This window comes from Tinamus guttatus, unplaced genomic scaffold (genome assembly GCF_059628265.1).
Source record: "Tinamus guttatus ecotype Peru unplaced genomic scaffold, ASM5962826v1 Tinamus_guttatus_pri_ptg000067l, whole genome shotgun sequence".
Classification (NCBI taxonomy): Eukaryota; Metazoa; Chordata; class Aves; order Tinamiformes; family Tinamidae; genus Tinamus; species Tinamus guttatus.
The window spans coordinates 1,938,804-1,956,821 of NW_028288601.1; the positions used below are offsets into that span (position 1 = coordinate 1,938,804).

The 18,018-nt window shown below is 40.7% G+C and overlaps 1 protein-coding gene across 1 annotated transcript; it reads right to left on the bottom strand.

The window, feature by feature from the left end:
* Window positions 1-377: 377 nt before the first annotated feature.
* Window positions 378-17,224, bottom strand: GSDME (gasdermin E). Its single transcript, XM_010222111.2, has 9 exons — window positions 16,960-17,224; window positions 15,758-15,950; window positions 9,737-9,908; window positions 8,596-8,716; window positions 4,859-5,047; window positions 3,140-3,267; window positions 2,838-3,024; window positions 1,391-1,464; window positions 378-618 (listed from the first exon to the last, which is right to left on the bottom strand). Exons 1-9 carry the CDS (start codon window positions 17,168-17,170, stop codon window positions 388-390), a joined length of 1,506 nt encoding a protein of 501 aa, XP_010220413.2. The 5' UTR covers window positions 17,171-17,224; the 3' UTR covers window positions 378-387.
* Window positions 17,225-18,018: the final 794 nt, after the last annotated feature.

Here is an 18,018-nt window from a genome sequence, read left to right on the forward strand (position 1 = left end):
ACTTTGCTTGTTTACAGAAAGCAGTTTGTTCCATGCAGTTTTCTCCCATGCACGTTAATGCAAGCAGTCAGGCTTCTGCCTAGCAGCACTTACGTTCCCTTTCTGTTCCAGGCTTCTCTTTTCTTCTGCTCTTTTATTCCCTTGTTACTTATTGATGTGTTTTCCACGGCAGTAGCACTGCAGAGCAGCAGGGCAGAGTGCTCACCTGCTCAGGCTCACCTAGTCCATGCCGACCTCCATCCCACCAGGATGCACCACCAAAAGCACTCAGCTGAACGTGTCTAAAGCTAGAGACATGCATCACATACATCACACACATCAATGCTATGCTGCAGAGCTACCAAAGACACAACAGGCTGGCCAATAACTGAGTACTCAGCAAAGCTCCTATACATTCCCACCCAAAGTATCAAATCCATACAAAACGACATAAAGAACAAGGGGGAAGAACCTAGGTTCTTTTGTAGTTACAGCTTTCACAGAAGACTCTGTCATTTCAAGGTTAATGTTTGATGAGGCAAACAGCCTTTGCACAACATCAAATCTTCCTTTGTCAGTGAGGGAAGCCACCACAGGACTGCTCAGGGCCAAGGAGCCATCGGCCGCAGCGATGTTAGGCTGTGTTTATGAGAAAGAGCAAGAGACACAAAGATGTTAAAGAGGTCTTCCAAGCAGTGCTATACCTGGCGTCACAGGCCTCGGTTTCCTCTGGAAAAAACGAGTGTGTATGGGGTGCTGGTGCAGCCTTTCCCCACAGCACCGGAGCGAGGGCATGGGAAGCTCCCAGCGCTGGGAGGCAGCAGCTGGGACACGGCCCCGCGAGCTGCTGTCACGGGGCCGCTGCTCTGCCAGGAGGCAGAGCTGCTTTTCCCCCAGTCTGGCCCTTCTGCCTACCCTTCACATTGCCCCACTGCCCGTTCCAGAGGGGCGGCTCTCCTACTCCTTCCTTTCTAACTCCACTCTAACTCCACTCACTGGAGTTCCAGCATCATTTCAGAGTTTTAGAACTTCAGAACTTGCCAGCTCCAGGCACTGCTGGCATCCATGTGAAACTTCTGTTTCCCAAGGGTAGGTGATTACTGGTACAGAGGTTTTATAATGGCCTAGTGAGAATTCAAGTAAATTAAAATTCAAGCCTAAGTTACCATTTTCTTTTGCTCACCGCTCGTGGAGTTTTCTAAATGCAAAGATGTTTCAGGAGTCAGGTATCTCTTTGCATTAACTTCACTGTTTGCCACCGCCAGCCTCCCACCCTGCTTAAGCTCTGCCTAGAGCTGCAATGTGCCCTGGGCTCTAACACCTTCATTATTGGCCAAGAAACACAACAAAGCAGAGCAGAGCCCTCAGTGCCGGCGGGCTGCGCGCCTCCCCGCGCGTTTCCGTCACTCACCAAGCCGCGGAGCGCAGGGAGGGCCTGCAGGTCGCAGCAGGCACGCAGCAGGACGCGGCAGCGATCCGGCAGCTCTGCAAGGAGACACCGCGGTGAGGAGGCCGGCTCCTGGGGCACTGCAGCACGCCGGCTGCTGAACCGCAAACTGGGGCACGGGGCTCTCCTGCTTCCGCAGCAGGAGACGAGGGAAAGGGGAGAGGCTTTTTGGAGGGCCCCCAGGGACAGCAAAGGCTGTTCCGAAGACCAAAGCAATTCAAAGCTCTCCCAGGAGTGCCGGGGAACATTCAGAAGAGGCTGATCCACCCTCTCCTTGTCGAACCCAGTCCATCTTCCAGTTTGTACCACAGAACAGGATGGGAGTGGTACAAAACCCTATGCTGACAATCCCTGCCCTTGAGACAAGCCTTGTTAGGGCTGGACAAGTGATTTGGGCCTTGAGTAACACAAGATCCTTTGCTCTCAACACTAGCATGAGCTGCTGACTCCAGCAGAAACACAATTTGAGCAGACTCAAACAGCTGACCTCTCCCTGGGGCAAGGACTGAACGATCCCTTTGGAACCCTTCAACTCTGTGACTCAAAGGCTGCAATTCCTAATCGAAGCACCAGGCACAAAGCAGCTTTTGATTCCTCAGTTAGGCCTGCACAGCAGCAACAGGCACCATGCACAAGGCCAGGTGGTAACACAACACATGCAATGAACTGGGCCCGCTGTTAGCGGCGGGTGGCAAGTGTTACTGCACCACTGGCTCCCTGTTTGCCATTTCTGTTGCCTCTTTACAAATGAGTTCAGCCCTCCTACCTGGGTCCTGTTGGTATATGCATGCACACTGATATTCTGCTGCACATGCCACATCTAACTAATATCTCACTGGACTTCCTTGGTTGTTTTAATGTCAAGCGAGGAAAGAATATGCCTTGGATTTTGCAGGTGGTTTTTAATTAACATTGTGGCGCCAACTAGATTTTGTGGATGGCATTTGTCTGACATTTACAGTTAATCACCTTTTTCAATAGCAGCTAAACAATCCTCTAACTGCAGTGTCTCTACGCTAAATTCATTTTTGCTAAATATATTTTACATGGCAACAATATGTGCTGCTACACAGAAGACAACACCTAATATGCAATCCTCAGTATTTAGGTGGGAAGAACTCTGGCATGCAGCAAGCACAGAAATTAGCTTGCCAAACTGAAATGCCTACTTTCAATGGAAACTAGAGTTGAGCAGTCTTGAGGGAATGTGTATTTTACAAGCAAAATCTGTCAGTGATGGAGGACTGAATTTAACTCGCAGCCAGGATGCCAAGCACAGCGAACCACTGCCACAAAAAGGAACAGAACAAATTACACTCACTGAGCTCACCAACTGCTCAAAAAGAGCAGCAACTGTTTTATACAGAGAGAGTTTCTAGAATGAAAAAAAGGCTTTTCATTCATGGCATACCAGAGATTGCACTGATGAGGAGGTGAGCAGCTGAGAAGAGTCCCTCATTCTGAAGCTGATATTTCTGCAACAACAGCTCATCCTGCAATCTGCACCCTAAGAGCTGCAAGAAGTCATCCAGTTCTTGCTGCTGTGCAGGTTTTAGCTCCTTCAGGTCAGGCCTGTCTCCTGTGCAGATATCATCTAACTGTAAGAAAAGAATAAATAAAAGTAACTTGAAAGAGAAACATTTGTGCAAAAAGAAATGCTAGCTCTATTTTGAAATTGCTTTTAGGAAGCCAGCCAAAGTTCCTTCATCTTACCACATCTTCTAGGGCAGCGACCATTTCCTCACGGAGCAAGAGCTCATACAGGGTTTTATACAAAGCTCTTCGCTTGTCTTCTGGCAGCTTCGCAAGGGGCTGGAACTGAGTATTCAGCCGTGATAGCTCTTTCCCAAGAAAGCAGTAAAAAGTTAAACTAAGTATTGCTGCACAAATGCCAGTAAAAACAGTTAACATTTTTGCTATGAGTTTTAATAGCTAATTTATCACCACATCTTGACATCCTGATTTCCATCTGTGCAAGTCGTAAAGAAATGCTGGAACACATTTCGTTATATTTCCCTAATGAGTCAGTGAAGCATCAACAAAACTTCTGACAAAAAATAAATACTGCTACTAGGGATCAACACTGTGTTCGACATTTTAAGGTTATTAAAATTAAATATGAAGTGGTTAATTCAAATATTGCCTCTCACCTGAAAGTTCATCTCCAGAGAAAGTTCATTAAAGCAGAATGAGGAGTTCTACTCATAACCTGACTTCTCCACATGAGTTAATATGAATGATCAAGCCAAAATACTTTACGACAGGCATATTACCAATAAGCTCAAAGAAAATAAGTTTTTGGAGTCAACCATACCAACTGGAAGGCTGGAATGTATTTTTCCACATTCCAAAAATACAGGCATGCAAGCAATCTTAACCTTGTTTAAAAGAAATTAAAGAAGTTTCCCTTCATGTCACTCTGGACAAGAAATGTGCTCTCTTTAAGGATGCCTTTTATATCTAAAAATTCCTCTGCTGAGGAAAAAAAAAAAAAAAAAAAAAAAAGAAAAGACCCAGCCACAGGCAGATTTTTTCTATCTAATGCAATCATATGACTGCCCAGCCAAATAAAAGAGCAAAAATCAGAGCAGAAAACCCTCTTTAAGTTACTTTAGTAGAAACACTTTTTTTTTTCCAGTCCTTTTAAGAGTTGGTTTCTGTTAAATAAATAAAGGAAACCTGCAAGTCCTGCAAGCAAAAAATGCACAAAGGTATGCAAGCTAACTCACAAGCCAAAGCAGTGGCACAGTGTTCTTTCATTCAAAAGTATTTTCTTTATCCACAGAGATGCACTTATTCCTTTCAAATAACTCTACATTAAATTCTACATTAAGGGCACAACTTACTTCAGCACAACAAATAACTATTTTGGTCATAATTAATCTGCTGATGAAGCCACAAACAAATGGTTAAATACAGCGATCACAAATGCAATGCTCATCATTAGAAATAGCTGTAGGAATTGTAATGAGAACTGTTGAAAAGCAAAAGGGTGCTGAGGCCTTGATTCACTTTTTCCTTTTTTTCATTCCTCCAGACTAATGGCTTTACTTGGGACAATCCTGACTCTTCTGCACAGTTTCCAAATTACGAACCAGTGCTTCAATGACTCTTTTTGAGTTAAAACATAAAGCATTACTAATCTTACAGAGTTTGGCTGGAATATAACAGAACTGACATAAAAACCGAACTTTGGAAGATCATATTTATGACAAAGGGATTCAGCATGTTCTTAGGGGACAGTCCACTGCATATAACTGCTCCAGAAGTAAATGTTTTCTTTTGTTTCTAAGCATTTCCCCTGGAGTTCCTGATATGCACTATGAAAATGAACTAACATAATTTCTTATGGAATATTGTATCAGAATATTTCCCTTTATCATGTTACTTAACTCACTGTAATGTAATCATGTAAAGCATTTCTGGCAATACCTTGTTTCAATGCACTTAAGGAAGCACCACCGGGAATGAGGTTTTTAGCCCCGGAGTATGTCTCATTATCAACAGCATCTGGTTGATACAAGAGAGAAGCATCTCCAAATAGTGCAGAATGGGGAGAAGTGGAGCCTTCTGTGCCTTCTCTTTCAAAACCTCCTTGCTGCTCATCCAGCAGACAGAATTCTGTAATTAAAATTCAATAAAGAAAATCATGAAAGCACACAAGCAAATACTGAATGAGACGCTACTTTATATTAGCTGGTATTTGTGCACACAATTTCACTGTGTCTCATCTCTTCCAGGTGGAAAGAATGCCAAAAACTGCACTCTGTGTGAACTACCCAGTATTACTGAGGCCTCGATGTTTGGAGCACAAACATTGAATGTGCAGGCAGAGGCTGGGAGGTGCAGTTACCAAATATAAAATGTGACACCAACTTCTGTGAATTAAAGGAGTGAAGTCTACAAATAACACGAAAACGTCTCACACACACTGTAAACCTGACGTAAACGTACCACACCGTTTCATAAAAACCCCCGTAAGGGTCCCTTATAGAGATTTTTCTGGCCATGCTATCAACAGACCCCTCTGAGTCAAGCCATAGGTCTACTGCCAAGTCCTCCCACTGAGTGAAAAACTTGGGGCTTCTTAGAGCAGATCTCTTAAGCACGTCACCCAGCCACATCCAGGACCAGAGTCAGCCTTCAATACAGTGACTCTCAGTGTTTCATGGGGAAAACACTGCAACCCTGCTGGACTATCCTTTTTAGATAGGCCTTAGGAGGAAAAAAATAAATAATAAAAAAGCAAGCACTGGTCTACCCTACCTTACCCAAACTGGACCGGCGAGCTCCCGCCACCACACAGCCCTCCGCTCACCTCGTGAAGGTGAGCGACTCAGGCAAAGGTACCCAGGGAGCCTTTTAAGAGTTATACTGAGAAATCTGCAATGTCAAGGTCTGTGCTCAAGCCTTCGGTACTGTGTCTCTAAGCTAGGCAGATAACCAAAGACTCCTGTATTATTTTGATCTTCCTTTAATGGTTCGAACGCAAGATGTGGAACTGTACCCACGGCACACTGCAGCAGGGCTGGCGAGAGGAGCATGGGCAGACTAGCAAGGGAAAGTCGATTTTAAAGTAATACCTGACAGCAAAGGAAAAAAATGTAACTAATCAAGCACAGTGCTCACATGTACCAGGCACAAAGCCTAAATATAACCTTCCTGTAGTCGTAACAGCCTGTCTCACCAAATTAAGGACATTCAAAGCAGATGAGAAAGCACAGAGAGCACTCCAGCAGCAAAGAGCATTTTCAAAGGGGGAACAGAAAAAGAAATCTCTGCCACAGAAAAAGACAGAAACCCTTTTACTCCTGCTGCCCACACAATGCTTCCCAGAGAAAAGCAGGCTTCAGTGGAACAGAAAGTGATTAACACAAATTAAAAAGAACTTCCTAAAGCAACAAGACTGAGGACAGCAGCCAAGCACCACAAGGCCACTCTGCTCATGTTGCTTTCCTTGGTACTAACGGGCTTTCCCATGGGCCCTGAGGAGGAAGATGGTGCTCAGCAACTGGCTGCCCTCTGAGGCAGAATGATGCTCAGAGGGAAACAAGCACAAGCACCAAAGGTACATTTGTAAGAGCTACACACACTGCTGTGCAATCTCGTAGCAGGTCTTAATTCAGAGGGAAATACTCAAAGGTTTGTTTTATTAGGATTCTTTATTAATTTTATACCTCATTAATTCTAGCAGGCTCTTTCAAAGAAGCAGCAAAAGGAAGAAATAGATGAAAGAGTGTACGTGATACTGGAGTATTTTTACTATTAAATTCTCTTACAAATCAATGATAGGCCTCCACCAGTACAGTTGAATCTGACAATTATTCAAAAGGAAATTAACAGAAATGAAAGAAATACAGAGATTAAAGATGAAAAAGAGATTCCTGCGAGCGGAAAGAAAACAAATCAGGACTGTTTAATTGACTGAGATGCGTAAGAGGAGACAGGTCAAACATATACAAGAATATCAGAACAACACAAGTCGACAGGTGCTCCTATTTATCCAGTTTGGTAAAGCAGCAGCAAGGGAGCTTGCAGTGAAACTAGAAGAGACAAAACCGCAAAACAAAAAACTTTAAACAGGAGCAGGTTTTATATCCAATGGGTAATTAGCTTGTAGAAATCAAAGACACAGAGAATGATTACAGAAAAACATTGTGATACTGGAATTAAAGGAATTAAAAGGCTTATATACCATTATTTCTTACAGAATAACTCAAGCCCTGACTGTCAATGGCCAAGAGAAAGGAAGAAAACTTACATGCATCTTATTTCACAGTTATATGTGAAAAAAACTCATTATGTTACACCTGCTGTTGGCGACTTGCAGAACCTTGAAAAAGGATTAGGTTGGTTTCTGAATTTACCTTCAGAAGCTATTTTTATCGCCATAAACAGACACTTGACCACTGCTCAGACAGTAAGGAGCTGAAGACCAGGCTTTGCCATACTTATTTTTAGTGGTAAATCCCTCATTGTGATGTTGGTCCCTCCACTCACTTTGACTTGTCATTCACAATGAGGTAAGAGGAAAATGAGAATGCTAATAAAAATAAATAAGTAGATAAGGAAAAAGGGGGAGATGTGTTGTGTATGAATTCCAACAAATAAAGATGAAACAAGACTTTTTCCTTCTGAGGCTTAAAACATTAGAAAATTAACTATGAAGACAAGATAGGACAAAAGTGGCAAAAGCAAAGAGGAATGCATATCACTAACACCACCCATGTATTAATTATCAGCTAGCAGGTCATAAGAAGTTCTATCTGCAAAAGACATAAGTAGGCTGTCTGTTACATGCCTGTGTAGTCTGATAGCTTTAATTGCACCTGATTACTCTGAATTACAGCTCTATTATAACTGTGAAGTCAATGCCCTCTGGTGTATCTCTGTGCTCACCTTATGTCAAGCCGACTCTCAATTAAACAAAAATATATATATACATATATAGATATATATTTACAAGTTACATGATGTTTAGATACATTCCTGACCTGCAGACCAACTTATTCTCAGAAGTCTATTGAAGAAAGAGAGACAGTATCACCAGCATTTCTTCAACTATTTATTTGGTTTCTCTCTTCTTTCTCTCCACACTAGTCCTTTTCAACTTCCAGTCCATCTGATTCCCTTCCTTCTTACATAATATCCCCTGAAAGCTGCTTTAGGTCTGCGACTTCGATTGAGGATGGACAAGGGAAAAAAAAAAAAAAGAGAGAGATGTTGTTGGAAAGCAGAATTACCATTTTCTCTCCTCCCAAAGCCAAGAAAATAGGATGAGTGCAAGGAAGGGGAGAGGTGGGAAAAAGAAAAAAACAAACAAACAAACAAACAAAAAACACACCAAACTTCAGAAGTTGGCCCTGCTCTGAGCTGGTATGTAGATGACCTCCCTTTCAACCTGAGTTATTCTGTGAGTCTATGATTTATGTAGACTTGTAAAAAAAAAAAAAAAAAAAAAAAAAAAAAAAAAAAAAAAAAAAGCACTTTTTAAATCAGATAAGCAGCATTTCACACTGCTGCTTTTGCTTAAGTGCAAGTAACTATCAAGGCAATGGACATGACACAAGATTGTCAGGTTGGTACAAGGGGCAACAAAAACATTGATCTAGAGAGAGTTCTTTCCACAGCTGAGCCAAGTTGCCACACAAACTGAACTTTCTACTTACCAAACTGGCCGCTCTGCTTTATATACAGTTCAATTACACCATAGGCAATAGCGGTGGCTGGAGGGATCTCTAGGATCACACTGGAATCCTTCATTATGCTTCCATTTTCACTCACTGAAACCTAGAGAACAGGTTTATTCAACGTTTGGTTCATTTATTGTGTAGCCTATGCACAAAATTAATTAAGAGAAAGAGTAAAAAAATGCAGACAAAGAACATGCTTCATTCTCCACAACATTTGACTAAAGCACATGTGATATTTGATATTTATGGAAAAAAAAAAATAAAGCTACGTAAGAGGCAAGATTGAGGTACCAAAGTGTCATGAGCAACTCTCAAATTTTCACCTACCCTCTTCTAGTACAAAGTTGAGCTCCAGGCACAATTTTCACTTTTGCTACACAGGAATGAGAAACACTGTGTCAGGGGAATGTGGCACCCGATTCAGTGTCCTGACCTATCCTGGACACCTCTCCTGCCCAACTGGAGACTTGTACCAGGAGGGCAGCATTGGCACAGAAGACCATGAAACTGTCCAAATTTCTGCCAGTGGAGACTCCCTCTACACAGAAATGATTCATTTGCTGCCTTAAAAACTTAAGCATATATTGGACTTCGGTAGGCATTTTTTTCGGATGTCCTCATAATGCAATTAATCCCTACTCCCCTGACCACAAAAAAAGAGCTTCTCAATAAATATTAAGACTCAGGAGATAATCATTCATCAAAAGTATTTGCAGTATTTGGCTTTTCAAATGAATTTGTTTCAGTAATGCTTTTGCTCTTTAACATTCACTGAATTGTTATATTTGTTCCCCTCATGTTTTGCCGTTGGCAGGAATCTACATAGAAACTGAACCACAATTTGAGAGTGTTGATGGAAACAACAGTCCAAACCCGCACTAAAGGCTGGCACCGTTAGTCAGTGAGGTAAGAGCAAAAACATTTTACCTTTTTGAAGTCTCACAGCTAAGGATAAAGAATTTTTGCAACTGATAGAATGTTAAGAAAAAAAGAAAAAGAAAAAGAAAAAAAAAAAAAAAAGGAAAACACCGAAAGCTATTTGGAGAAATCCTAATTTTTTCCTCAGATAATCTGCAGGATTAGCTAGAAAAAGCATACTATTCTTAGAAGATTTTACCTTAACTATTTTTGCACTCCATCCCACGACGCCACTGATCTTCTCTTCTGTCTGGATATGTTCAGATATCACACACTTTTGAGTTGTTACTATCTTTTCTCTCAAGATGCAGAGCACTTCATGTTTTCTTTCTATTACTTGTTGCAGTAAATTATTGTTTAGATTTATTGTTCTGAAATAAACAAAGACACCAATAACAACATAAATACTAGAAATGAGAAAACATTTTCTTAATTGTTTAAAAACAATTATTTGAATAAGATTTTATTGTAAAATAACAATGTATAAGCAACCTCCACAAAATTATTGGGTCCTCTTTTGTTACTGGGAAGCAGCAAGACTATAAATATCAGTATTACCCAGTAAGTCCAACAGAGAACTAGAGACAACTGAAAGCTGCTGGTGTAACATGAAAACAACCATCCCAGCTAACAGAGACTGGAGCGAATCCTCTGCCACTGGGAATTCTCAGGGACATTATCAGGGCTATGGCCAAGGACGCCAGCTAGTCACTCTCTTCAGAGCCTAATGTTAGCACAGTCTCAATAAATCAATGGATTTCATGGATGAGCTCTGTTTAGAGGGAGAGATTTGCAGCGGCAAAGTCAAGCTATGGGATGTTAGGAAATACAGCAGTTAAGAGCCCTCCCAGGCTGCTTAGTTTCTCCTTTTGTAACCCTGACCCTCTTTTCCTTACAATGCCTCTGCAGTTTTTGGCCTCTGATCTGACCAGATCAAGATCTGTTTCTTCCCTATGCTCATCCATCTCAGCTTTGCTGCAGCCTGTCAGCTTCCCAGTCCCTTTTCGCTTGATCTTCCATCCTCAAAGGAGACCAACTAGCTGCCAACAGCTCCCAGCCTTTAAGTTGCCCTGATTATCACAGCTCCTGGTTTGCACTTTCCAGCCTTGTCCAGCCAATGCCAATCTCGTTGATCTCATCCTTGTCCCCATTTAGTTTTCCCATTTCTGCCTTTGTATGGGAAGCTTCCTTCTGCTCGCAGTAGGTGTCCTGATGTCCAGGCTCTCTCCGGACTGCAACAGCTTGAGGCAACTGTCACCTGAAAGCTGGTTTTGTTTCTGATGGTGCCTGGAAGTCCTGCTCCCAGATTCTTGCTCTGCATTGTGAGACACCAGAATTTTTGTTAAGGGAGAAACAGCACACAAGGACACCAGAGTCTTATTTCCAGTCCTTATAGCCCACTGTTGAGCTGTTATGGCATTTATTTAACGCATAAAGTGGTTAACTGGAACCCTTAACAACATGACCACCAAGCCAAAAGGCTGGAAAAGCTTCCATGGATCCTAAGATTGGGGAAGACTACTACAATCATCCCTACCACACAACGTACCTTAGTACATGTTTAAAAGCTACTGGAGTTCTTCCAATAACTACCTGCCTAGAATGAGCAGAAGTGTTAAAAAAAAAAAAAAAAAAAAAAAAAAAAAAAAAAAAAAACAGGTCCCAGGAACCACAAGAAATAATCGTTTTCTAAGAAAAAGGTGACAAAATACTTCCTTTCTGGGGTCAGAAAGTGTCTTTCTGGTAGAGTTAAAGCAACTTGCCAACTGCTGTCTATTGATTAAAATGCATTAATTAGACTACACTTCTGCAAAACACCCATTGGTGATGCTCAGATAAGACGTCATATTTTCTATTAACAGACAAATCTAGCAAGACAGCTGGAAGATTAAAAGATTGCTATCCCTGACTGAAGTTATTCAGACTTTTCTTCTCCATTTTACTGTAACTGGCTATTCATAGGGCTAAATGGCAATTCCCCAAAACTATGATAGAAAGACATGTTCTGATTCCAATTTATTTAAATCAAGATAGCCCTAGCTTTTTTAATTAAAAAGTTTTAGATTTATTAGATTCTTGGGTTTTGGATTTATATAGTCTGTGTAACTCAGAAGTCATCTCGATTCTTTATTGAATTAAAAATACCCTGAAGCAATTTTTGATCTTTGGAGAGTTATGCGCTTATATGAAAGTTCAATCATTCGGAATGAACTGCCTGAAAAACTTAAGGCTGATTGCTTTAACCAGAGAACCAAAATACCTCAGAAGCAATGCAAAAGCCACAAGTAAAGCTCCCCAAACATTCCCGAGATTATTAATATAACTTTTTTTTTTCTCTCCCTTTTAGTGCAGAGCCATGCTTGATGACTGGAGTCTCTGAAGTAAGCAAAAAATAAAAGAATTGTCAAATGACCACAAACGCTGCTATCCTTACTTTCTCCTGCACTTCTGTTCCTGCCAAAATGCAGCTATTAATTATCATTATATCTTTTAGCTAAGAATCCTTGAAAAATAATTAAGGCCTAGGGAACCTGCAGTTTTAGCACACAACCGAAGAAGCCACATGGGAAGAAATACAATTAAGATGCATAAAAAAAAAAAAAATCGATTTGCCACTTGCTTTCCTGTCATACACTTCTTGCCTGCTTTAGAGGATGATGAACACAAAAGGATGTACTCAGAAGTTGAGCATAAGACACACGAGACCGACAGAAGGTACCAAACCACAGAGCTACTCGCCATGGCACCCGCAGACGCGGCCTTGGAGGTAACTTGGGATCTGCTGCACCAACTTTACTGACCACAGGGCAGAGTTTAAAACCACACAGTTAAAAACACATTTTCTTCTAGAGTTCTGGCCCTGAACTGCCTACGACAAAACACTGGTGGCGTCGCTGGGCGCAGTGCAGAGGGCAACCCCTCTGCTCTGCCCCACGCGATGCTGACTCAAGCGTGAGGTCTATAAATACCCTGCTTATCTAAATTGTCTCTGAAAATAGGCATCAAGGGCAAAATGCAAAAGGGTTGAAGTTCAACAGTCTAATTAGGGCTTAAAATATTGAAGGGCAGTGGCCGCTGAACACACAAGTGTACTTTCGTGGGGCTGAACTCATTTGCTAGAGTGACAATCTGAGTATCGAGAACAGCAAGATGGCCAAGTTAAACGGCTATGAAAACCCACATGCACCTGCAGGTGCTTCTTTTATTCCAGAGGCCACATTTCAGAGCTCCTATTTCTGCTCTGCCACCATCACTCTTCCCATCTCTTTCATAATTTACTGTATGGAAGCCCCCACGTGCCGTGCATGGCCTAGAGGAGAGTAATGTATTCTTGAGAAGCTGAGCTCAAATGTTCAAAAGGAGACACTATAAAATACAACAAGAGGTCATATTCCTAAATCCCATTATCAACACATAGATTATGAAATGATATAAAGAAAGATCCTTTAAAAGATAAAGATCAGAAGGAGGTTGTTCAGTTGTTTGTTCTTTTTAAATAACCTTCCTGAGGTCAATGATTTACTCTGCCAGGTGCAATATGGGCCGCATACGAATGGAAGAGAATTTCTTCAGACTTTTGGTCTTACTCCACTCACATTTAATTGTATTACAAACTTCTAATATCCTAGAGTGCAAAGAAGGTTTCCTTCATTTTTATTTAACATTTTTCATCTTGCATGAGGAAAGAAATGGAGAATATATAGGCATAAAAGGCAACTTGCTGCTGCTCAGAAGTGGGAAAGAAGGGGGAAGTCAGAAACCAACAGAAGGCAAGAGAGGATCCGGAAATACGGCAGGCTCTTGCCGATCACACACCTAAAACCAACAGCCGGTTTTCCTTCATATGCAGGATCCCTGACTGGACTACCCAGAGGGAAGGCAGACCTGGACGATTTTCCCATCAAATCCTGCAGAGACTTCTCAGAAATGCATCCTGCAAATCCTCAAAGCGAGGTGCTTACTGATTTCCTGTGACGACCAAAACCTCAACTCTGAGTTGAGTTCAACTCTGAATACTCTTCATGCTCACACTAAGGTCAGCACATTTTTCTGGATGCACATAGTTTAATTGGCCTAAATTATCCACACCGAGTGACAGCATTTCCCACCTTTCCCTGCAGAACCACCTGTAAGGTGGGTATTTCACAGAACATCTTCCTCAAGAATACCATAGGCCTTGCAGAGTACAAATGGCAGCTATTTCCTCTATTTCCTATTCAGCATCCTCCTTATTTTTAAATCACAGACACATACTGATTTTATTCAGTCCTGTGTCATAGCATTCATAAAGCTCATGTAACACCTTTATGGGAAAACTAATTATCTCATCCTACTCGTAAATGCTCACAGAGTTTTACAGACCCAAAACAAAACGTTTGTGTTTGAATGAGACTTTAAATCTGCCGTGACAGGTCAAGCCAAAAAGAAGAGGGAGATCTCTGCACACAGTGAGGCCAATGCGCTGAATCTCCACTGTGCTCTTACCTAATATTGTCCCACTTTTCTCTCAGATGATTGACTGTACCTTTGAAAGTGCATCTTGAAGTGAAATACATAAGAATGTACAATAGTATAAAAATATCTTTCAACTATGTCAGAGTTTACTACTAATAATATTTAGTCTTTTTTTTTTTTTTTTTTAAACATGCCTATCATGAAAAGTCATTTCTCTGAAACCACAGAAATGTGACAGGCAAACAAACCTGTCTTTTCTGCCCTCTTGGAGCTTCTGCTTTAATCTCCTAACCCAACCCAGTAACATGATAAAAACAAACAAGTGAACTCTTAATCTAGGAGAATTTAACAGACTGTATCCTTCCTACAGTCATTTTTACCGGAGGGGAAAACACACTCATAAATCCAGAATGATCTCTCCAAGCTTGCAGTGTAGGACTGTGCCCTAAAATCAGTATGTTACAGTACCCTGTGAATTAGCATGCTAATAGAATATTTAAAAAAAGGCATAAATATTGTATCATAAAATATGCAAATATACTTTTCCTACAACATTCTATCCACTGGTAGAAACAAAATTTCTAATCTGGACTGATACTGGCTTGCACCAGATGCATGCTAATTTTACAGGCCTGGTACCCACTTTAATCCCAGTATTTTCTGTTTTAATATGGCATTTAATACAAAGATAGCAAGGTGCTGTTTTAAAAACAAGTTTGATTACTTTTGAATGCTCATGAGAAACAGCACAATGGGCCATTGTTCCCAGGGAGACTCAACATTGATTATTTCTAGAATGTCCATTTACCTAAAGAAAATGTACCCAACTTCAGACAACTTTTGCAGGGATAACTAAGAGCTACCATCATCTCTATCAACACATCATTGGGAAAGGCTATTAAAATGTATTACACCAGCTCCTACAGTTGTAGGGCACAGCGCTGTCACATATTAACTACCCTCAGCCCCAAGTAGGCTTCTGCCTGGGAGTTGCTGCAAGATTAAGTCAATCACATTTCAGCCTAGACTCTGGGGTATCCTACAAATTTAAGGTTACATCTTAGAATATCTGTTTTTCTCAGTTATTACTTTGTATAATAGCGATCAATAGTTCTATAAGTCAGTTTTTGTTAAACTACTTGAATGTGTAATCACCACAGTACTCATCTTTTCCAGTCTTTTATCTCACCTTCAAATAACTCCACTGTCTAGCAAAGTCTCTCACAAAAGAAGTAATTTTAAACCCTTCTTACGAGAATACTGGTGGTTCTGAATTCAGTTTCCGTAGCATTTACCCCAAAAATGCAGAGAAGCCAATCCATTTTCTTCCAGATGGCTACTTTAATACAATTCCCCCTTGAAGAAGGATTTGAGCCTTGTCCTACATGGCAATTCATGCAAATATGTATTTCCTGAAGTCCGATAGCTTGACTTTGCCACTCTATATCTCTCCTACAAAACAGAGTTTATCCATTAAATCCATTGATTTACTGAGACTGTCTTAACAGCAGTGAGGTGTTTATAAAACATAGGGGAAGAATCTGATCACCAAGATTTCAGGAAGATAGAAATTTTCATTTTGATATGCATGATTTATGGAAAATTTCATGTGCTGAAAAACAAGAGTTTACCGGAGAAGTAATTCTTCAACTGTGACAACACTAAAGAAATTAATTGCCTAGTGATCACATTAGCCCAAGCCTTTTACCTAATCTAAGCTCAGAAATCTTTCTTGGCCTTTGCAACAGCAGCATTAAAAACATACCTTCCCTTGACGTCTTTCATAAGCTGCTGCAGATCAATCTCCTGCTTCCTCAGGTTTCCAAAGGAAGACTGGCTTTCCACACAGCCCTTCCCTCTGACTCCCAGGCTGATCTTCCCGAATGAAGTATCAATACTTCCTTGAGCAAAATCTTCAAATCTCCCCATGTATTTCACAAAGTCAGACTCCACAATCACTGTGAAAACAATAAAAGTAATTTTAGCATGTGAAAACAAAGAAACAGCATCAGAAGAACTTGGAAAAACAACAAGAATGTTACATAAAAAAATTGAACACTCAATGAAAGCAAGGAACAGTACTGAGCAGGTAAATTAACACTTCCATTGCTCTGCAAATCTTAATTCTTCTTCCTCTATATTTTCATCATCTTTGCTCTGCTGATCTTTGTTCTTTTGCTATTTTAGGAAAAACCACGATGACTAAAATGCTAAGATCAAATGCTATAGAAGACTTGCAAAGCCAAACAGAAATTTATTTTGACTACAAGGCAAAAACTATAAAGTAGAACTGTTTGCATTGTTTGCTTCATATTTTGCTTTTTCCATTATTTTGAGGTATCTCATTAATCAGCCTGTTCCAAAGCTCACCAAAAACCAAAAGAAGCATCTAATGGTATATATATGTATGTGAGACTCAGAGTTTGTTTTAAACCAGAGAACATACTCAGAAAATCAGCTGCTCTTCCAAGCTAGCTACAAGTAAAATCTACGCCTGAGGACTGATCTATTTTTCTCTGTTTTCCTGTATGGAATTATGACATGCCCAGAAATATTCCTGCTGTCACCAACGAGGCCCTGTCCACCCAGCACACTCTCACCCAGAGCACAGCCCAGTTCCATGTTCTTGGGGCCTGCTGGAGTCCCCAGGAGATGTCCCAGGGAAGCTCCAGAGATGGCAGGGAGGATGTCAGAGCCCCTGCAGGGCTTGATAACCTCCAACACTCAACTGCACTAGTCTCTCTAGACAAAACTGTGTTTTAAAAAATTAACATGGTGTTGTTTTTAGCCAAAGGAACAGTCAAGTGCAGAAAATACCCAGTCATCCCATTTCTAAGAAGAGGAAATACTTCAGAGCATCCCTTTGAAAGGAGCCCTCAAGTAACACGATTAAGAAAAACAACAAAAAAGATGAGGCTCTGCATTCTCTTGGTCTGCCGCAGTACTGCTCTTCAAGTGTGGCTTTACCTGGCTTTATAGGCTTGTCTTCAACAAGCACATCACTCAGTGTGACTGTCAAGAAATGGTACTTGGGCTTCTGCCAGCACCAAAATCTCTTCCTCTTTGTAACCAAGCTCAGAAGTTGTAGTTTGTCAGAGGCATTCAAGTGGGAGACAGGGATCAGGTCACCTCCACCGTCAGTTTCCCTCACAAAATTCTTTGTTGCCTTTGCAAACATCTTGGAGAATCACTTAAAGCCTGAAAGATTAAACGTATTCTTAAACTATAGTTTGAAAGTATAAAATATGCACATTTTTCACTTTAAAAAGTTCTTTGCAGTAGTTAGCCTTTTTACACCACCTTCTAGACAGAGTTGGGGATCAACAGCTTGAATAACTTATTCAAAAGAGTAGGATTGCAACCTTATTACAATAACTGATGAAAGAATTTTAATTAGAATTTTAAATATGCAGCAGTGAATAAAGAACGCATTACAAATATAGCACAAAAGGTTTCCATGTTACAATAATAATGTATGTATGGCATTTATGATCATGCGGATAATGCAAGAAAATAAATGTGTGAGAACAGATACATTCCAATATAAAATAAAAATAGTCTTTCAAAGAACATTCACATGTAATTAGTCTGTTAGGGAGGAATAACTTACCCAATCTACCTGAAGTTCTGAGAAAAAGCTTCAAAGCAAGTCTGGGAGCATCGACTAATGAGAACCCTGCAGACACCCTCTGGGATCATGAGGGCACAGATGCAATGGCAGAAAATTCCTTTCTCCACACAGAATCCTTCTTTCATTACCTTACTGACAACATAAGATTACCTTAATCTGTATGAGCTAAGTGGATATTATTCATACAAATTATCTTGATTATAACAATGAGTAAACACATCTAGTGGCAATAAAAAATACTCTGTAAGAAGCAACAAAAATAGTATTGGCTGATCTATGACTAAGTTGTCTTTCTGAACTGCGCCCACGGAAAGCCCCAGTTCATTCCACTTTCTGAACCTTTCTACATTCAATGTTTTCTGATCTTTACTGTCCATTAGCATAACTACAGGTAA